The following is a 22,311-nucleotide window of genomic DNA, read 5'->3' as shown; positions in this document are numbered from 1 at the left end:
GCTCTACAGAAGCCGAGTTCGGGAAGCCGGTTGCCGCCGGTTCTAGAGCGTGCTAACGCGGTCAACTTTGGGAGAGATGCGAAAGCGTGTGGACAAAACGATCCAGGACTGCCAGCCATGGAGAACTTTCAGCGGCAAGTTCAGAAATCCATGCAAAGTGCAACAGCCGGGTCTCCGACGAAAGGAGAGGGGCGGCCAGAGTTCCTCCAGTGTTGCACCAGCAGTGCAAGCTGCGCCAATCTTTCCCTTCTCAGAAAATCGCTACGGCAGCGCCCTCAAAAGTGCGAAATTTTGATACGTCGTTTCAGAAGGACGTCGATCCCGAAAGAGTAATCTAATTATCTCAAGAAGACCGAAAAAAACAGAGAAGAAAAAGAAGGAGTCTCCTTGAAGTCGCTTCTTAATACCCTGAGGTTGAGGGCTACAGCAGCAAATAAAAATATGCAGGCAGAGATATATAAATTCTACGTTGAGAACTCGCATTTATGTTCACGTCTGAGGAAGGTCCAACTCGGAAAGCCGGAGCGCCCAGAAAGTCGTGACGTCGCATAAAAAAACGTTAGGCGCGCCAGTTTCTTTTTGCGCACTGACAACACGAATGCTGAAAAGCAAACGGTTCAGTTCTTGGAGGTAAATATTTCAACGAAAAAGAAAAAAAAAAGGGGGCGAGTAGGGCGCCGCCGAGTTCGTAAACACCCCGACGTTCGTACGCTAAGTTCTGAGCGGGCAATGTGCTTACTATGCAGTAAAAGCTGCGTTCCGCTCCGCTGGTTTCTTTTCACAACTGATAAAGCTTCAAAAAAAAGGAAGAACCGCGGGAAAATTAAAAATCGCGGTTAAACGTACGTTGGAGGGCAAAGAAAGCGCCGCGTTCTCTCTGGAAGCAGTCACTCGTTCGATGTTTTTGAGTGCAAAGGCAGAGGACCTATTCAGAGAGATTCGTGGAAAAATCAGCACCTCTCTAAGCAGGCAATGAGAAAGGGCAGTATATCCCGGCATGCCTCACGCGTGCCTCACGTTATCGGCTCGTTACAGCGTGCGAAAATTTCCACTTGGTCCTTCGAACGCCATCCGAAAGGGCGCGAGGGAGCATTCGCGCGCAAGGATTAGGCGATAGGATTTTGAAAAGCGAATATACTTAGTTGCACGGTAAACTTTCTGCGCTTTGTAAAGAGTGTTACGACTCGGATGGCTTTCGTTGAGAGAGCGCGTTCGTCTGTGCTTTCGCTGCTTTTTGTCGCTCTCATCTTGCCCTCCTCGGGTCAACAACAAGGAAAGAGCCCAGCGCCGGTGAGTTCAACGCTTGATTGTCAGTGCCCTGCTCGTGCGGTGGTATCCTAGCGCAACAGCACAGCCTGCCAGCCGCGCAAACAGAAGTTTCGGCTAGATATAACACCAAATTTGGTGTTTATATCGTTTAATATTTGCACTACTGTGCCGCATGCATTGACACGGTGCAAAAAAAATGGATTGATACCTCTTTTTAAGGCGTTGGCCAGAACTCTGTATGATTTCAGGAGGTGAGTGCATCAAATATAACCTGTTTATGGCTAGGGTATCGTGCATTTTTTTTTTTTTGCTTGTCAACAAACATGAGGATTTGAAAAAGCCTGGCGGCAGAAGGAACTTACCGTGATTTTTTTAAAGTTTCAACACAAAACGGCAGAAACTATCATTTTTTCTAAAACTTTTCAAGAAAAAAATGATGACAACTAACCTACAAAAGAAGACTCTATCACCACAACGAGTTTCATTTAGTTGACACAATTCGTTGATTCACAGTGAAGTTACAAACGTTACAGAATTACCGCATGCATTCATTTATAGGATGCCTGATGGACTTTCCAAGCATGACGAAGCGGTTCTTCACCGCGTGCGGCTAAATGTCGCTTACACAAGTTATTTTCGATTCAAGATGAAACACGCCGTTTCCCCCTTATGCACTCTTTGTGACGTGCGCAAGGACTTGAACCACTTAATATGTGAGTGTACGCGGTATAGAGCAGCTAGAACGACCCTTTTAGTGTCCTTGGGTCTTCCGCTTTCTAGAGGACTAAGTCTAAGTGACGTGCTAGGCCGTTGGTCGAACTCTAAACGAGCATGTCGAGTGACAAAAGCTCTATTGTCTTTCCTGCGAAGCACAGGACTTGATCAGACTCTTTGGACAGGTCTCTATTAATGAGCGCATCATTTTCATCACTGCCATTATCATCATCCCTTCATCGATTTCATTTTTTCATACATCTGGTGTCGCAAGCTAGGCGCCTTGGCCAGGCTAACCTCAACAGTATCATTAAAGACTATTCTCTCTCTCTCTCTCTACATGGGCATCTACGGGAGGCGGATGGTTGCAAAAAACGGCTGCAACTCTCTACTCCTCGAAACCTTCCAAACAAAAATTTAATGACGATTTGCAGCTAAGACAGCTGTATCGTTAACCCGAGATTTTTTTTCTACTTAACGTAATTTGTTCACAGTAAAAGTGTAAAGATTGCTGAATTTTTGTCCGCTGTGAACACACGGTTTTCTGTAGGCAAGGAAAACGGACAGCCCCATGTTTGTCTGCTAGGATGGAACTCTTGTCTTTCGAAACTTGATTTAGTAATTTTTAAGCCATGGTTTCTAGAATTACCAACTGACGAAAAAGATAAATACCATGCATTCTCAACCCATGCCTGTGATGGGTATTTTATACAGCTTCACTAGTAATCCACTTTCACAGAGTGGAATGACTCCATTAGCGGAACTTCAAGTCCGTAAGGTAGTCACCATCAAAGTAGCTCTATGTCTCGGAAGTGACGCCGAGCTCAAGCGTGTTCAGTGTCTCTATTTCTATATTGTTTCGTGAGTATCCGTGTGTGTGCGTGTGTGCGTGTGTGCATGTGTGTGTGTGTGTGTGTGTGTGTGTGTGTGTGTGTGTGTGTGTGTGTGTGTGTGTGTGTGTGTGTGTGTGTGTGTGCGCGCGTGCGTGCGTGCGTGCGCGCGCGCGTGCGTGCGTACGTGTGTGTGTGTTGGCTCTCAGACGTCCTGTCATCGCAGGCGAAAACGCCAACCGGCATCACCATGGTTGACGACTACCCAAGTATTTTTACAGGCTTTATTTATAGCGTCAGTTTTATTTTGTTTTTGCTGTTTATTGGCCTTTCTCTACTAAATGTTTGCAACTTGTCTTATCAATTCCGCAGGAGCTGCCCGCGTACCAGTCTCATAAGTTAGACAGAGTACCGGTGAGTATCGCAGCTGCTAGAGGAGCCTCGACGATGGAGTGTTGGCAGGACGGGTGTATCAAGCTTCAGGGACCAGCATGCGCACAGTAAACCCGGCAATCGCGACTGCGCCAACACCTGGCGGATCAGAACTGCACAAGCATCGCTAAAAGAACCCGCGGCGGTGGCTCAGTGGCCATGGCATTGTGGTTCTGGGCCCAAAGACGCGGTTCGATTTCGATTCCCGGCCGCGGCGGCCGCTTATGGGTGATGATGATGATTAGATTTTTATGGTGGCATGCCAACTAGGCCAAAGAGCGCCAAAAACAGTTGCGTTTCCGATGGAGGCGAAAAGCAAAAACGTCTGTGTGTTCTAGATTTCGGCGCACGTTAAAGATCCCCAGGTGGTCAAACTTAATCCGGAGCCCTCCAGTACGGCGCGCCTCATCCCCTGTGTAGCGTCGGCGCGTTAAACCCCACAATAAATCAATAAATCAGCGCCCAAAGAGTCGTTCAGTGTAAACGAAAATACAGTCTCATGTGTGAGACGCCAGATACTGCGGTTGTTACGGTCACCAGATGAGTCGCAAAGTTACAAAGAAAATAGTTGAAGTTGATTTCTTGTCGACGATTTTTATTCTGGTAAAATAAAACCACGATTAAAGTTACTTTAAAATTTGGAGCTACTGTCTACAGATACTCTATTGTTGTTGACCGAACAGTGAATTAGCTTACCGTTCTGAACATTAAGATGGTATCATTGAAATTATGTGTGTAGTAGGAGCACAATTGTGAATGGCGTAGACTCATTTGTTCTGTGCCATGTACAAGTGCGATGTTATAATGGTCCCATGGCAACTTTGGCGTCGAAAACAACTTCGTTTTAATATATCTGTTAAACGTATCGAGTGAAGTGTTATCTTTCGCGAACTCTTTCGCGCCAAGGTGTACAGTGGAACGTTCCGACCGTGCTCATCCCACGAAGACTGTACACCGGATGAATGTTGCATCTATGGCCTAAGCCGGGGTGACAGTTGTGTCAAGCACTCCAAACCGTGTCCCATCATCAAGAAACCCGTGCGCCGTAAGTAAGGACGAGTGTGTCGCCCGCTTCAAAGCACGTAGAACCGTCGATATAACGAAATCGATTCATGCGAAGCCGTGCTTCATTCAAACTTTTTAAGGCCCCGATTGCAATGCTGAGAGAGAACATGATCACCGCTTTTAACTAAATGTCGCTTATAATGAACCGAATTTTTCGTTCGGAGGAATTTATTTTAACAACGGCTTTACTGCAATGGGTATATGAAGAAGAAAACATAAAAGCGCAACCCCTTGACTTGGAGCTTCAGCGCACGAAAAAAGAGCGCGAACACAAGGACAAACGCTCACTTCGAACTCACTTTTATTAAACGAGGGTGAAATACCTATGCGTCTAAACGGACAGCTGTCAGTAGGTACACAAAAATTAGAATTACACAAACGATTAATCAACTTGGTGCTGCCCCGCAAGTGTCATCCATATACCACGTTTTTCTTGCCTTCTTTGTCCGTGTTCTTCGTTCGTGCGCTGAAGCTGCGCATTATGAAATACCAACTAGACCGAACCCAAGCTCTTCTTCGACTTTCTTGGTTTGAAATTCACGATCAGTGCGAGTGGGAATCCTTGAGGTTCTTTCTTTTGATTTAAGCTAGAAACTTATAAGGTCACAATTCATTTTATGGGCTTCGGAACCATGACTCCGCCCTTGTTTCCGTTCCTTACGGTGTAGGGGAGGAGGGTACGGGGGGGGGGGACGCGGCGTTCCTGACTAGTGGAGGAATACCGAAATCTCCATTCCGCTGCTTGTTCTCCTTCTCACGCTGAAGTGAAGAGTAGGAGGAGAGGCCAGTGTTTCCTTGTATAAACAGTCGCGCTCCTTGGGTTACTACTCATGTGTGTGCAATGGTTAACTTGCTTGGGTATACCGCAAAGCCTCGTTTTGTTGCCTACACTGTTACCCTTTCCCCAGCCTCACCCGCAGGGCCAACGTCGACCGACGTGTTTCGCAGGCCAAGTGATATTAACGTTTTTGCTCCCTAGTCTGCTTCCCACTATATCCCGACGCACGACCACACGCACCGGGTCACACCGGGTTATTCCTGTTCGGTCAGTTTATGACCCATGTTCTCTCTTGTTTGCAGCGAAACCTCGGTTCTGTCCGCCGTACAACAGCGGGGGCTTCTTCTTCAACGTTTGCACGTTGCCCGAGGACTGCCCGTATCCGTATCTGTGTTGCTACGTGAGGGGCGCACAGTACTGCGTGCCTAGCTTCTACGACAGGCGGCGCAGGCGCCGGCACGTTTTTCGGAACGGAAGTATCGAGGCGTCCGTCAAGATCGTGCTGTGACGTTGCACGGTGCCGACAGAGGCTCGAAGTACATTGCTGGGTGTCAAAAAGAGAGAGAGAGAGAGATGTTAGCGACTAGTTACTGCAACCGTTGCCAGCGCGTATTGTTCTCATCGAGGTTGATTGATAGAGGCGATGTTTACATAATCCAAACCGAAGTAAGACAGCAGCCATCTTGAGCCACACTCCAGTTGGCGGGGACGCCTATGCAGACAGGTCAGGAAGACACCGTGCGAAGCCCCCAGCGATACAGCCTTTTTTGCTGTCTAATCATTTTATGCTTACTACTGATCGAAAAAGAAACACTTGTTATAGTTACAATTAAAACACCTTAAATATTATATTGCATTAAAAACACTTGTTATATACGTGGGAAATGTTTCATTGAATATATGTTTCATGTGTCTACTCTTGGTAACTTTATAACCGCTTCGTATTAATTATTATGTATGCTTTATTTACGGCACCGCGGTATGCACTCGCCGGCATGTCTGCTACGCCATTTTTGTCAGCAATATTTCAATTTTTTGCAACCCTGGCGGCTATTTCGACGTCTAGTTAGAATGACGCCTAATCTGTCTACTGTGCTCTCAAAATGCGCGCACCTCCTGAGGACGTGCGGGGCATTTTGTATAATCTCTAATGAATAGTACTGGGGCTGATATCTCTTGGTCAGCAAAACAATGGGGAGGGCAGTAATCTGGTTGGACTTCGTCTCTGTTTTAGACATAGAGCCGTATCTAGGCTGCACAGTGGTCGAAACTCAATCGGTACCCCTTCAATGTCACAGTGACAATGGGTGCGGAGGAGCCGCAGGCGCGATATGTTAGCTAGTCATTCTGTTTAAAGCAGACATAATAGGTATGCTTGATATCTTGTTTCGAAGTGTTCGCTTTGCGTGATTTTCCTGGACCTGGTGCTACTTGCCCTCGAAGCCGGTGACAGACGCCAGGCTTGCCAAAACCCTACAGTTCGAGTCACAGAAACGGGGCTCAGGGCGTTCGAAACAGTGTTTTTCAATAGACACCAGTTGAAACTTCGCTTCAGGATCCTGGCGGCGCGAGCGCCCCTGCTTCGTTCGAGCTCAGGAGCAAGTGCATTAGTGCGGCGCCTAGGAGACAAAAACCGAACTTTGCTTAACTTTTACTTAATGACAAAGCTTCACAAAATAAAGCTTGATTTGCAAATTGAGAAACGTGCAATTCAGTATTGTTTACTTATATGTTTCTACGGTTTTTCTTTTGTGACTTAGGGCCACAGTTTCAGGCTCTTGAGTTCTACTTGAACTTTCTGCCGACAGATGGCAGGCTAGTCAGTTAACTTGCGCATGCTTTCCCCTTTTTTCCCCCAGCGCAGAGGGGCAGGGGGAGGCGTAATCGCGGACCAGTTTTTGATACATGGGGTCTATGGGAGTTTTGCAACTGGTATATATTGAGCAACTGTGCTTCCAACATGATGTAGCATGTAAACAAGAATGCCGATAACCAAGCGAAGCCGAAAGCCAAGCGAAGCCCCACACATACCACAAATATAGGTTACCCTTAGATTTTCACACTAATGCTGTTATGACTCACCGGTGCCATGTTTGCGCGGGTCAGTCACCCGCCGGTCGACCTCCCCACCGCTTGTCGACGGAAACGAAAGGAAGCCGACACCGCGGCGGCGGCCACTGATTGACAGCGGCTTTTGAGCGGTGTTTAGTGTTGTTGCCCAAAAGGGATTAAGGAGCCGCCGCTCGTCCCCCGGCCTAAGCAACTGAACGCGTGTGCGCGTGAAAGCCCAGACGGCGACGACCGGACAATGGGACCCAGTGGCGGCGGCAGCACAGCGAAGAAGGCAGTGGCAATGGTCAAGCCATTAACCCTTCCGAGTGATTCCACGAACCTTGTTAGCTCCCTGGGAAGTATGTGTGAGAACCCCACCGTGGGAACGCAGCGCGCGGCGGACACCAAAAAGATACGAGGCGCTCGCGCGTCTTCCGTTCTTCCCCTCTACTACAGCAGCACCGACTAGATGCTCCTGACGAGTGGCAAGGGTGTGTGTGTGTGTGTGTGCCGTGCATCTGTCGACATACCTGAAAGGCGTGTCCCAACCCGAGGGCGGTGCTTCACAGCGAGGAACTTACACATCACCATTGGTCCGCATTATTTTGTATGGGGATCCCCAACCTAGGGAACTAGGGATCGGGGGTCAACAAAAAGGGCGTGCTGCGGCCCGCCAAGATCTGTCTTCTGTCTTCATCTCGACAACTCACTGTAAAAATGTAAATAAACCCGTTGAGTTTGCTCTAAGCTCTCCCCTAGTCCTGGCACGACGAAGCGACGGCGACCGGCCCCGCTACCAGCAGACTGCGGTCGCTACAACTCGCTACAAGACGCAACAACTGGATGGCAAGCGGTTGAATCTGAGCCTGGAGGACGGAGAATGAACAACACGCCGAGATCATGGAGACTGACAGCTGTGAACTGGTGAGTGCTGGCTTTGGTTTTTTGGTTGCCAGGCTGATAAGATAGAAGTGCAATCTTTTCGCTGGTAGGGGCTACCACAGAAGCAGTTTTTCCGGAACTTCTGGGTAGAGAGTGAGCCGCACCACACTAGTTCTCTGTCATGGATTGGAAGCGTTTGTTGAAGAATCAGCTGCTGATTCTGGGGGAGGAGCTAGGAGCAGAAGTAGATTCGGGGATGAAGAAAGACGCAATTGTTCACGCTATCGAGGGCTTGAATCTGAGCAGTGAAGATATTACAGAAACGTGGAACGAGATTCAAAAGCAACAGGAACAGGAGCGTGAGAACAGGCGTGAGCAACAGGTGTGCCAGCTAAAGCAAAAAGAACTGGAAGTAGAACGGCTGCGCCTGGAGGTGGAAGTGAGGAAGATGGCTGAGGTTCAAGGAGTAGAGGTAGCAGGAAGACAAAATCTTTGTGATTTATCTAAGCTAATGCAACCCTTCAAAGTAGGGCAAGATGTGGGCCTCTTTCTTGTGAACTTCGAGAGAACCTGTGAAAAAGCGAAGCTTGACCGTAGCACATGGGCTCGAAACTTGCTAAGTTTGCTGCCATGTGAAGCAGCGGATGTGATCGCGCGGCTTCCGATGGAGGATGCGGACGATTATGACAAAGTGAAGGATAGCCTTCTAAAGAGGCTCCGACTTTCGTCAGATGCGTTCCGGCAGCGGTTTCGCAATCTCAGCAAGAAGCAGGGCAGCACGTATTCTGAGTTTGCCTACGAGTTGAAGGTCAACTTGGTAGAATGGATGAAGGGAGCCAGCGCTTTTGGGAACTTCGAAAAGGCTCTTGAAGTAGTGGCTCTCGAACAGTTTTTTTCTAGGCTTTCAGAGCCAATGAAGCTCTGGATCCAAGATAGGGCCGGAGTAGTAACAGTGCAGGCAGCTGCCGACTTGGCTGATGAGTACGCGTCACGCCGGGGAGAAAGGGACGAGGTTCCTCCCGCAAAAGCGGGAGATAAAGGAAAACCTTGGACGGCGAAGCAGGGGGCTGGCGCAGGTATGACGGCACAGAAAAAGGCGGACTTCGCTGCAAGTAGTCAAGGATCACAAAACAAACAGGAGGGAAAGGCTTCGGAGAGTTCTCCCAAAAAGAGTCCGTTTGACGCTAGGCAACCACCTACCTGCTACAAATGCAAGGAGGTCGGTCACATTGCCATAGGCTGTCGTAGGCCCAGGCCAGCCCTTTCGTATACTTGTGACTCTGCTACTAGCGAGGAGCTACTTAGTCCGTACCTTTTTAACCTAACAGTGAACGGAAAGCCATGCCGCGTCTTACGAGACAGTGGGACAACCATTGATCTGGTGCACCCGGACTATGTGGCACAAGCAGATTACAACGGCAAGTGCGCATGGATTAAACCGGTTTTGCAGGAGGGAAGCATTTGTCTCCCGGTAGCTCGAGTAGTCATCACTGGGCCGTTCGGAGAAGTGGAGACGGAAGCGGCGGTGTCAGACAAGCTGCCCTCGCAGTACTCCTACTTGTTCTCGAATCAGACCGACCGTCTGCTTGGAGAACAGGGGAAAAGTTTTCACGAGGGAACAGTCCAAGCCTTGAAAAGAGCTAAAGCACGCGCGCTAGCGGCCGAACTAGAGCGAAAGAACCGAGTTTCACCGGAAGTACAGCAACACCAGCTGGAGTCAGCACAGCGGAGTCTACTATCCCGTCGCCTACTGAAAAAAAGAGAGAGGGGTCAGAGGAGGAGACTCGCGCTGATATAGCTGAAGGGGAATCGGAAGAGGGGCTGCTCGTGTTGCCTGTATACAAATCACTAGGCAATGTACAGGGGAAAGTGACAGGAGACGAGCTCATCGAGCAGCAGAAAAGCGATCCCAGCCTTAAAGGGGGCCTGAGATGGATTTCAAAGTATTTTTGTTTGTGTCAGAAATCTACTCTATAGTTCTTGTAGAAACAAGTCCAAAAATAGTAAGCATATTCGCTCACGCTAACAAAAGTTATTACCCCGACGAGACAGAACTATTTGTTGGCTCGGTGGCTTGCGATGACGACATAGTCCGACCTCGTCCGAGGCGAAGCACTCATTTCATGGTTGGCCGCCGGAATGTCCGCGATTCTTGACGGCGGCGGTCTGGTTTAGAGCGTCGTCGTTACCATGGTTACTTCAGCGAGTGGGTCGCACGTGAGACGACGACGTCCTTTTTTTTTTTTTAAGCTACGTTTTCAGTCTTTGCGGACTTTGAGCAGGAGATACTGGTGATTGCGGAAGTCGACCGTGCATGCGCGAAAGTTTCCGTTAACGGTAACTTATTTTTACCGTCGCTACATAGCGATACAGAGGCTAGAATTTCTACCGACTGTAGTAGCGAGCCCCCTGCGCCGGCGAAATGTACGCTCGCGTTTTGATTAGATTACCGGAAAGTTCCGAGTGAACGCCCTCCCCCGAAACATCGCCCACCCCCTTTTACGGGTGAAATATTCAATTTACTGAAAGACGCGCGCCCACCCCGTAAAATCCATGGCTTTAGCGCCGATGAGTGAACAAAACAAACCCGAATCATCTCTTCATGTGTAGATGCGGTCACTTATTCGTCCTTTCCGCGCTTGACCCGAAATTTCGCCCATCTCGTATTTTTCACTTGATATCACTGTACTTACATTTGGGTGGGCGTTCTTCCGGAACTTTACGGCACAGCAAATGCGCTGTGCTCTGCGCTTCATGCAAGCAATCTTAGTTGATGTGTTTCACTACATTCTTGCTAAATGATGATCAGGAGCACGATAAATGACAATTTTTTTTAGAATGAGCGAGCAAAATATCCGCCCCTACTCCAGCTTCCCACGCTTCCAATGGTTCAGGTGCCTTTATGAACTAGCATAGCTCTTTTATGCTTTCAAAATCGTCTTGGGCAAGGTAATATAGGTAACTGCGGAATCATTACAATATATCTTACTCATTTTATATCGAAATATTTAGCGGTGGCGTGAATTATGGTTAATACAATACTTGGTCCTAATTATTCCCACTAGATGGCGGCGTCAACGTCATGTTTTCGATTTTTTAAGCTCTACAGTAGAAGTATACGGCTCTTTTAAAAAAAAATTATTATGTGAGAGTTCAATCTAAGACGTCTAAGATTCAAGCCATTTCAAGCGTAAGCGAACAGTTCTGGGCAACAAACGTTTGTGTCATTTGCTTTGCGACAAATTCGCCAGATGTCGCTACTCGGCAGAGCCGGTTAGAGCCGGTAAGCGCCGGTAAGCCGGAATGCAGAAACCGCAGAGTGCTATCCTTACGTTTTCAGCGGCAAACGGCTACTCTTGCTTCATTTAACACGGTAAACGGTAAAGCGCGCTAAGGACACTAGGCAACAGGTTCATTCAGAAGGCCGGTGCAGCAAACCACACTTTCTGCGATCATGACTTGATGGGAAGCAATGAAATGAAACTCTTTGGCAGTTGTCGTTACGGGATGAGCATGCTCTTGCCCTTGTCGCGACCGCCGCAGGAATCAGCTGCGACAGCGTTTGGGCTTGAACTGATTTATTCAGCCCGCGTGAGCGCACTTGAGCGTGCGTCTCGTGATCACGAGCAGTGCCCGGCGTCGTCCAAGCGCTGCGTGCGGAGCTGCTCCTTCGTCGTCGGCGCGGCGCTCCCTTGGCGCGCCGTTCGTTACCACCTCTGAAACAACGTCGAGGCTACGCTAGAAACACAGATGGTGCAAAGAATCCTTTCGGGTACAGCGTCCAAGAAAGCAAATGCAAAGAAAACTGATGATACTCTAACACCAGACACGGAGCGCTGAGCGATCACGCTGGCTGCAAGCGTCGTTGCTCCTGCGCTCACTGTATCCTTCCGCCGAGAACGGAGGAGCGTCAAGCCTGGTTTGGCCCGGTGTGTAAGTGCTTTACACTCCGATATAAAACAAATATGTGTGACTGTGTAAAAGCACCCACACACAAAAGATGTTTTTTGTAGCTTTCTGATGTTTTTACGCTCGTAAAAAAATGATTAAATCAAGAGCGCACAAACACGTCACGATTAGTTCAAGAAATAGCCGTTGCGCTCCGATACCATCGACCCCCCCAAAAACCCTATCTCAGGGGCCCTTTAAGGAGATTTGGAACACCGTCAGGGAAGGGGTGGCGAGGAAGAATGTCAGTTTTCCCGTCAAAAACGGCATCTTGTACCGCCACTACCAGGATGCAAAAGGTCGCACGTTTGACCAGATTGTAGTTCCGACTAAGTATCGGCATTACATTGTTGATCTCTGTCACGGAGTTGGTCGGTTGGGGCATTTAGGAGCTCGGAAGAGCAAAGTTAGGCTCCTAACGGAGTTTTATTGGCCAGGATGCTTCACCGAGGTTGAGAACCACGTAAGAGCGTGTGAAACCTGTCAGAGAGCGGGAAAACCGCACGAGAAGGGAAAGGCGCCACTTGAGCTTCTTCCGCTCATTTCAGGGCCCTTTCCCCGGCTGGTAATAGACGTTGTGGGACCACTCCCAGCGACAAAATCAGGCTACCGGTATTTGCTTACCGCTGATTTTCTAGCAACCAAATTTCCAGAGGCAATCCCAATAAAGGAGCGAAGCTCAGTAGAAGTAGTTAACGCACTGCTGTCTGTTTTTTCGAGAGTGGCCTTTCCTCAGGAGATACTGTGCGACCCGCGCTCAGTGTTCACCAGCGTACTGACCGCGGGCTTCCTGGATAAGTGCGGGATAAGGCTGATGAGCCGAGTTCTGCAGGGGGCTGAAGAATACGCTGTTCCCTACTTAGTCGACCTTGCTATGTACTACAATACATGGGAAGACCACCTGTACCATCTTAGCGATGTCCTTAGACGTTTGACACACGCTGGACTGACAGCAAAGCCGGCTAACTGCCAGCTAGCTCGCGCCGAAGTACGGTACCTAGGGCACGTGGTAGGGCAGAGCAGGAGGCGACCTGACGAGTTGAAAGTAGAGGCGGTTAGCGAATTCCCGCAACCAGAAATGGAGGGTGCTTTCCAAGGCCTCAAAACGGCTCTTGTAAACTCGCCCGTACGGCATGCACCGAACTATGATCTTCCCTTGACTGTGCAATGCGATGCCCGCCACAGAGGCTTAGGAGTAATACTCTGCCAGGAGGAAGAGAACGGGAACGAGCACCCAGTGCTGTACGCCAGCAGGAAACTCTCAGTTCGCGAGGAGGCCTACAGTGCGTCAGAAAAAGAATGTGCCTGCATTGGGTGGGCCACCCAAAAATTGGCCTGCTACCTTTACGGAACTTCTTTTGTCTTCGTCACTGACCACTGCCCACTAACGTGGCTGTCGCAAATGTCGGGAAAGAATCCGCGACTACTACGCTGGAGCCTTGCGCTTCAGGAGCTTAACTTCACTGTGAAGTATAAGAAGGGTTCCGCCAACGCCAATGTTGACACATTAGGCAGAGCCTTTTAGCTTTTTCGCTTTTGCTTTATTTTGTTTTCAGTTGAGGAACGTTTGTCTGTAGTGATTTTGAGTAGTGTTGTGAGTAACTCAGTCTAAGCTTTTAGCTGTGAGCAAGAGTATTGGTGTGGTTGCCATATGAAAAAAAAAATTGAAAAGCGTAGGTTCATTGTAGCACCTTTGAAAGAGCAGCCTGGTTGCCGAAAACTCATTGCCGGCTCTTGCTGGTTCGGGAGGTTGGTCTTTGTGGTTTCAATGGTGCTGAAAGAATGCTGCTACTGTGATCTCTCCCGTCGAGCAGCTGATACTACACGACGTCCGAGATCTTCCCGTCGGCGGAGGAGCTGTTATGACTCACCGGCGCCATGTTTGCGCGGGTCAGTCACCCGCCGGTCGACCTCCCCACCGCTTGTCGACGGAAACGAAAGGAAGCCGACACCGCGGCGGCGGCCACTGATTGACAGCGGCTTTTGAGCGGTGTTTAGTGTTGTTGCCCAAAAGGGATTAAGGAGCCGCCGCTCGTCCCCCGGCCTAAGCAACTGAACGCGTGTGCGCGTGAAAGCCCAGACGGCGACGACCGGACAATGGGACCCAGTGGCGGCGGCAGCACAGCGAAGAAGGCAGTGGCAATGGTCAAGCCATTAACCCTTCCGAGTGATTCCACGAACCTTGTTAGCTCTCTGGGAAGTATGTGTGAGAACCCCACCGTGGGAACGCAGCGCGCGGCGGACACCAAAAAGATACGAGGCGCTCGCGCGTCTTCCGTTCTTCCCCTCTACTACAGCAACACCGACTAGATGCTCCTGACGAGTGGCAAGGGTGTGTGTGTGTGTGTGTGCCGTGCATCTGTCGACATACCTGAAAGGCGTGTCCCTACCCGAGGGCGGTGCTTCACAGCGAGGAACTTACACCTCACCATTGGTCCGCATTGTTTTGTATGGGGATCCCCAACCAAGGGAACTAGGGATCGGGGGTCAACAAAAAGGGCGTGCTGCGGCCCGCCAAGATCTGTCTTCTGTCTTCATCTCGACAACTCACTGTAAAAATGTAAATAAACCCGTTGAGTTTGCTCTAAGCTCTCCCCTAGTCCTGGCTCGACGGAGCGACGGCGACCGGCACCGCTACCAGCAGACTGCGGTCGCTACAACTCGCAACAAGACGCGACAATGCATACTAGAGGGAAATCTGTCGCCGCAGTCGCGGACGGCTGTAGGCGGCGCCATTGCCGCTAGCGACGTTCCTCGCCTACTTTGGCTTAGCTAGCCATATGGCTTCTTTTTGTCTCAAAGCCAAGACCAACAAAAAAAGGTAAAATTTTTTTATTGTTCATCGTGCATGAAGCTTCTACTAATCACTGACAAATTAATCTTTTTAGAGGTTCAATTTTATAATAACAAAACAAGTTTGATGAACCTTGTGCAGTGATATTGCTTCTTTTTTGCAGCCAGAGCCAACTTTTCAGCCTGTTCATGAGCCGTGCCGAAGACAAGTGGAACGTGCCTGCCCGGTACATGACGGAATGCTCGCAGAAGCGCGGGCTCCCCTAGACAGTGGCGCCAGATTTCCCTCTAATATATATAAGTATGAAACTCTAGGGATCCATTTGGCCGGCTAATGACAGATTCGAAAAGCACCTCAAAAAATAATGTTAATTTTGCATCAATCGCATATGGGTTCATTGCACATTTCAATGTCAACTGAATTTAGAGTGCACGCACTCTGAACGTAATTTGCCGTGATAACCCGAACCAGTTCAAACTGCGCGTCACTTGCGAGACATTGTCCGTGAAGCATAAAGTACCGCCTTCCATTTAAATGTCTACAGCACCTCTCCGGCCTACTACCCCCCAACACAATGTACCGTCGGCTGATTTCTCAAGGTGGCTCACTGGCTGAGGTGTTGTTCTGCTGAGCCGAAGTACGTGTTCTCGATCCCGGGCGCGGTGGCCGCTTTTCACATGGAGGCGATAAGCGAAAACGCCGGGCCGTGTTTCGAGATTTCGGTGCGTGTTGAAGAACCCCAAATGGTCAAAATCCGGAGCCCTACAGGCGCGCCTCGTAATCCAGGAGTATAGATACGGTGCGTTAAACCCCACAAAGCTGAAAATCTGATTTATCCCAGTTATCTCGAGCCACATTTATATATTATACCGATCACAACGCCGTTCCAAACATATCCTAATAACACGCTGTCAACTTTAGACTTACTCGTCTTCTTTTGTTGACTTATAAGCAAAGAGAGAGAGAGAGAGAGAATGAGAGAGAGAATGAGAGAGAGACGTTTATTCGAGCTTTTGAAAGTGGGAGTGGTTCCCTAGTCCGGGAATCCATGAGGTGAGCAGAGAGCCTTCGCTCTGGATTCCAGGAGCTCCTGTACATCCAGATGGTCGCTGGTAACCAGGTTCACCCACAGCTCATGGGTGGGAAGAGAAGCTCGTAGAGGTGGAAGTTCGGGATTGCACCCACGCTCTACCATAATAGGAGGTAGAGTTCCGGGTTTTGAACAAAACTGGCATTCAGCAGGGTATTGAGTTGGAAACATACGATGTAGGCGAACTGGGTGAAGAAAGGTATTGGTTTGTAGTCTGCGGAGCAGCGATTCTTCTTCCTTGGAGAGTTCAGGATGAGGGGGAGGAAAGTGTTGTCTGTGGGACCGGTAATATTGCGGGATGTCTTGATATTTTACGCATCCCCCAGCTTCGCTCTTCAGTCATTTCTGCACCGAGTGGACGTGCTTTTCAACTTAGTTTCCGGGCAAATTATGCAGGTTTGGCCGCTAATAAAATTATTTATATAAAGGCATGTGTGGGCGTGCCCGTGACTTAGGTGATAGATTTGTAAAAAGAATGTTAACGTGAAGTCTTCGCTCTGCCAAATAATGGCCAACATTTCAAAGGTCGTTTTCTACCGACCCACAGAAAGGGAGAGGAGGGGGATGCTGTTTTACTTTCGATATTGCTTTGCAATTTCCGGTGTCTTTTCTTCCGAATGGCTCAGAAACATCCAAGAATGATATGTTTAGACCCCAGGTGGCCTCTCAAAATCACCACTGGTTACTGTGGGGCCCATTTGTTTGTTGATACTTCGAACCTGGGCCATAGGCAGGGTGTTTTTTTGAAGTCACGCCGGCACTTAATTAAGAATCACACGCGATGCCCAAACAAAAATTCGCGTTCGCAGGTGTTTAGGCTAGTGGTCTTTGACATCTCATCCAGGAGTACGAGCTATAAGCCAAATGGCATAAAACTTAGCTCTTCTTTTTCCTTTACCCGCGTTGTTGAGCAGTCTCGCAATAAAAAAGAAAAGCGCTTCGGTTCTGTAAAAGGCAGATGCGCTTAACGTATTTTTCGGTGTGCCCTGCGTACACTCAAACTTGGTCTCCGGGCTTATCGAAACACTTATCGAACAGCGAACCTTGGATATTTACACTGCGTGAATTATGTACTCGGGTAATTGCCTCTGAAGAAATTTGTGCCTTCGCGGCGCACCTGAACAGTATATAACAGTCCCGCGGAAATGGCACTCCCAGGGAGGTGCTCGGATTTTGCCTTCCTAACCACATTATCATCAATACCGTCAGTGCAACTGCGAATAAGATGTCAGGTTTAATTGTGCCACTGCTAGGTAGTGCAAGCAGCTGTTCGGATACCCACTCCCGAGAGACTTAATCGACATGTAATGACATGAAGAAGAGGACATTGTTTACGTTCGTTCTTCAAGATCGGCGTGTCCATATTGACCGCCGTATGTTTGTACGCAGCCCGAAACGGTACCCGCACTTTATGAATAAAGGACAGGCGATGACGCGATCATCGCGAGGCACACCAGAGCAGACACCAGAGGTTCAGCTCGCAAGTGTTCCGTTTCACATGCGCTCGCCACGAGTGCTCCAGAATGCGTATGGACGCAGGCTTGCGCGCAGACGTACTTTAGGCTTAGGAACAACTGGCGGGAAATTTTACGCATCTCTCGCGTAAATAGCGCTCACATCTGGCGCAATACTGCCGTAAAGGTAGCGCTACGGTTTTAAAGCAAGCGCTACCTTGACGGCGGTATATTGGCGGCTCTTTTTTGACAGCAGTGGCACCCAGCTGCAGGCGCCAACGCCGCCGCATCTACATGACTTCGCGTTGCGAAGTTTAAAAGCTGGAAGCATATCATAATACGCGACTGCATGTGTCAAAGAAAGAAATAAAAATGGCGAGGGACAAACAAGAATCCAGAAACTTCGAGAAGTTCAGGATGAATGCACTGGCACACAGGCGCACGAAGGCAACTACGACGGTCTTGCAAGCGAAACACGTACTACCAGGAGCCCGCGTCCCGCAACAATAAAGCTGGCGACGACCGCGGCGCTGCATTCTCGTCCGCGAAGTCGGGTGAGCGAGTTGTTCCGCAGATTATTTCACTGGCGGATGTGATCCGGGCACTCTGAAGGCCAGGCGCGCCCGCAAATACCCACGCTGAACCACAAGCGCCATTGGAAGCTCGGCCACGTCGCAGGTCGCAGACGTGCGCCAACTCTCCATTTTTTTTTGTCGGTTCCCTCGCGGTTTTCCCTGCGCGAAGTATAAAGAACTGAGACTCACACTCGCTTTTGGTCGGCACCGAATCTTCTTTCGCCACGTACCCTATCCTTTCTACATTACTTTACGGCGCTTTCAATGCGTGAGCGAGGTGTGTGCAGTCGACGTGTCTTTCAGCGAGCGTTTTCTGTTTTCCCCGTAAAAGCAACGCGCTACATTATTCATCGAAAAAGATGCGCAGAGGCGTCGTCAGCAAGAAGGGGGTTGCTTTTAGAGAAAGCGTGATACCGGCGGAGCCGAAAGAAGAGGCATCGAAGGCGGAAACATGGGACGATTCGATGGAACGGAACCAGTGCGAGTACGTTGGGAACGGGGTTTTTGACAACGAGGAGATGAACGTTGGCTAGTTGCTTTTCTGTTTGTGGAACGATTACAAAACAGGGAAGAGGTGGGGATCGGACAAAACAAAACGTGGAGACGAAGTGTTGGCGAAAACGCGAGACAAATATTAGGCCGGAAGAGCGATCCATTGGGAACAGGATGGCGTTATGGAAAGCCGGACAGCCCGGAAGGGACAGAGAGCGAAGAAAACGTACTTTGCACCGCAAAACGGTTCGCGTTGGTCCGCAGCGCCCGTCCTTCGGAAGACAAATAGTCTCTTATGGTTCAAAAATGAGTTGCCGCAGCTGGCTGAAGCCGTCTCTTCTCGGGACCGCCGGCATGACACTACCTCACAGTTGGAAAAGCAATAAGTCTTGCTTGTTCGGTCTGCGGCGGTTGGCGCCTGAAGTACTCTCCTGGATTAGTTTTCTTCCGTGCCTGCGAGATGGTCGGTCGAGGTTGGCGGAGTAGAAAGCGTCTTTGATCGCCTGTGTGACCTAGTGGAATTCACTAGCAGTCGAGTTATAAGTCGCTATTAAAACGAAATACAACTTTGCTCCATTTAAAAGGCTGTTTCGCCCCGGTAACAACGCAACCAATTTTATCACAAAATGTAAGCAAATAATCGAGATATTAAGGGAAACACGTGAGGGAGTGACGGCTCCTTCGCCCCTTTTCTGAAGGAGGCGAAAAGCAAAAACGCCCGTGTGTACGAGATTTCGGCGCACGTTAAAGATCCCCAGGTGGTCAAAATTAATCCGGAGCCTTCCACTACGGCGCGCCTCATCACCTGCGTTGCGTCGGCGCGTTAAACCCTACGATCAATCAATCAACCTGAACCACAGCCAAGAAACACGATTGATCCACTGCATTGGCGCCTCTAGTGCCGTTTTATCGTACACTTGAATTCCAAACTGAAGTTAAAGCATTGATAACCACATTATTAGCGCTGGTCCATATTACGTCACTTCTGCCCGCATTACGTCTGCCTGGGCGGGAAATTCGAAATTTTTTTTTTGTACTTTTTGCCTTTTTTTGTTAACCAAGCACCTTTCGTAGCTCGAATGGAGCTGGGTGAGTCACTAGAGGATAGTTATTTGAATTCGAACCAAGATTTACTTTGTCTTTATGGGCATTTTAAAGAAAAAAACGCTTGTCGTCATGTACGAATCGTAGAGGCGTCAAGGTTGAGCAGTGGATGTCAAAGAAGGCCTCTCTGCCTCCTGTCGCCGTTGTAGCATCCTGTTGCAAAAACATGGAGTCAGGCAGCTCAAAGGAAACAAAAACAGTGCCAAGCTTTGCCACCGCTTTCAATAACTAAGGTACAAATTTTCCTTTAGCAACTCTAACGCTTTAAACAGAAAAAACAGCCTCCCGCCCCCTTAAAAAAATCACGCCATATCCACGGAATGAATGATTATAAGTGGGGCGAAGCTCGAGAGGGGGAGATCATCGGTAACCGTAACTCTCCCGTGAAAGTTCGCCCATTACATCATTAAGAAAGACGTAAGACTGTGTGCGTACATTGTACAAATCAACTTTTATTTTCGGAGTCAATGCTCCCATGCCCAGACCTGGTGAAAGACCCCGCGCCATCGAGGACTACCCCGCACCTCCACCACAATTTGTCACGTAGGATGGGACACAACGGTAAAGAAAGAACTTTTATTTAGGGCGAACTTGTGCCCGAACAAGACGAGAGGAAACGAGCAAAGGTCCTTGCGTCTCGTTCGATCTCCGAGAACGACTGTCTGCGTTCGTGGCGTGATCTCTTGCGTGATCTCCCCCTCGCAGTGCACGTGCGCTCGCGCCTCCGTTGGCGAACACAGACAAGCTCGCGCTCCCGGTGCCGAGTTTGCGCTGCCGGTTGCAGCCGGTTCTTGCGCGTGCAACGCGGCCCACTTTGTGACATCTCCGAAAGCATGCGGCGGTCACGTACCACGAGACACAAGGGATGGACAGACCCATGGCTTTAGGAGCTTCGCCGTAAAAAAAAAAAGGATGGAACGTAACTAGGAGAACACAGACACAGCGTTGTCTGTGTTCTTGTTTTTTTGTTCTGTTCTTGCGCTTGTTTATTTTCTGATGTACCAACTCCCTTAAAGAGACCATGAAGAGGAAATACTAGTGTGGGTATTTAGAAACTCTCCTTGGTTTTGGTAATAATAATATTAATTTTGTCCCAAACTTCGCAGAAATAATGGAGATGTCAAAGAAAACATGGGAAGAAGTGGCGAATCCCTAGCCCCATTCCGGCAACTCTTCTATGGCTTCACAGAATATCGTTTGTGCGATTGGTCGCTGCTGACCTAAACTGCCGCTAACTGGGCAATTGTAGTCGGGTCTTTAGTTCCGTTTGATCGCATCAGTTGAATGTTAACGCGCATTTAAACACTGATAAAAATATTCCTAGTTCTGGCCCATGTGACAAGGCTCCTGCCCACCCCACCCTAAGCTGACGCGACGCGAAGCAGTGGTGTTTAGGCAGCTGCAAACACGTGCGCTGATGACTCCAGTAATAGCTAAACACATATGCCCGGAGGTCTGACACGACGTGAGGCCGCGTCGCGTTTGCAGGACAAATAAAGATGTTTTCTCTCTCTCTCTGCCCTTGACACGTCACTGTAGAGCGAAATTTGAAGGTTTTTAAATACTAAGGTTAAAGGCGTCTTTCGGGGCTAGAATTCAGCTGAATGAGGTACTGAAGCTTAGTTCTGTCAAATTAAACTAAGTTATGTATTGTCTTCATGCACCCCCGTTAAGCTTGCATCTTATCAAAGGTTTTAACGCGAATTCAGCCTCCTGTGTGTCTTGATGTTGTAAACCTGGACGCTTCCAGGGGTGTTCGCAATAAATGGTTCACTCTCGCGGTCATTACCCTACACTGTAACCACAGCGCTAAGCGATCCTACTGTAACCACGAAGTAGCCTAGGCAGACGAGACAGAGTGATATCCGACTCGCCACTCTAATTGCATGTACGCAAGCAAGCAGCACGGAAGCTATGGCTTAAAAGGACCACAGTCATTAACAGAGTGCAGATAAGCCATCAATCACTTACGAGGTGCAAAGACTGTTAACTCCTCCTTATACCATTGAAGGGCAGCCCTTGAGTCTAAAGACCAGCTTGTGTATGGCATACACGCTCTACATCTCCTAGCTCTACAAGCGCACCGTCACATAGCAGTTCAGTGGATTCCAGCCCATTGTGGGATAACTGGGAATGTGAAGGCGGAAATGGCTGCATCCGTTGCGCCTAACCATCGTGCATCGGCAACATCCGTAACATCCTCCCGGAAAGATGCATCTGTCCTTGCATCTTGCGGGGCATGGAACATGCCGCGTGCAACCTGGGATGATGTATCAGGTCATTACGCGCCTCTATCTTCCATTGGTCCAAACTGAAAATTCAAAATGCCACCAGGACTCTCCTAGCGGGTAGAAGCAATTCTATATCGCACGTGGTTGAATGTAGCATACACGCGCAACTTCCTCTTTAAGATGAAACAATCTATGTCGCCACTCTGCCCACATTGTGACGTGCGAAAACCCCTCCAGCATCTTCTCGGTGAATGTGCTCGATTTAGTGCGCATGCGTGTCCCGCGCAGTGTATTTGGGACTGGAGCTTCCCGTGGACATTCAGCTAAAGGACGTTTTGGGACCGTGGGCATGTCCCACACGTGCTTTGCGGGATAGAGTACCTGCAACGCACAAGTCTAGACTAGTCTCTGTAAATAACTCAACGTTTCTGTGCGCATCGAGTTCTTGACCATCATCGCCATCATCTTCATCACGTCATCAACTGGCAAGCAAGTTAGTCATTTTAGCCGGGCTAACATCGCCAGAAGATTTCGTTAATGATCGTCCTCTCTCTCTCTCCTCATTAGACCAGGGTTCGGCAACCTTTTGAGGTAAAGGGCC

At 49.1% G+C, this 22,311-nt stretch overlaps 1 protein-coding gene across 1 annotated transcript; it reads left to right on the top strand.

Moving 5' to 3' along the window:
- Positions 1 to 972: 972 nt before the first annotated feature.
- On the top strand, positions 973 to 5,893 carry LOC144157892 (uncharacterized). Its single transcript, XM_077688609.1, has 4 exons — positions 973 to 1,290; positions 3,186 to 3,227; positions 4,152 to 4,290; positions 5,391 to 5,893. Exons 1-4 carry the CDS (start codon positions 1,189 to 1,191, stop codon positions 5,594 to 5,596), a joined length of 489 nt encoding a protein of 162 aa, XP_077544735.1. The 5' UTR covers positions 973 to 1,188; the 3' UTR covers positions 5,597 to 5,893.
- The last annotated feature ends 16,418 nt before the right edge of the window (positions 5,894 to 22,311 follow it).

The sequence above is a fragment of the Haemaphysalis longicornis genome, unplaced genomic scaffold (genome assembly GCF_048455015.1).
Source record: "Haemaphysalis longicornis isolate Haplotype H1 unplaced genomic scaffold, Haemaphysalis longicornis Haplotype H1 scaffold_10, whole genome shotgun sequence".
Lineage (NCBI taxonomy): Eukaryota > Metazoa > Arthropoda > Arachnida > Ixodida > Ixodidae > Haemaphysalis > Haemaphysalis longicornis.
Note: the sequence above shows the minus strand (reverse complement) of the source record. Positions and strands in the feature narration are given on the sequence as shown.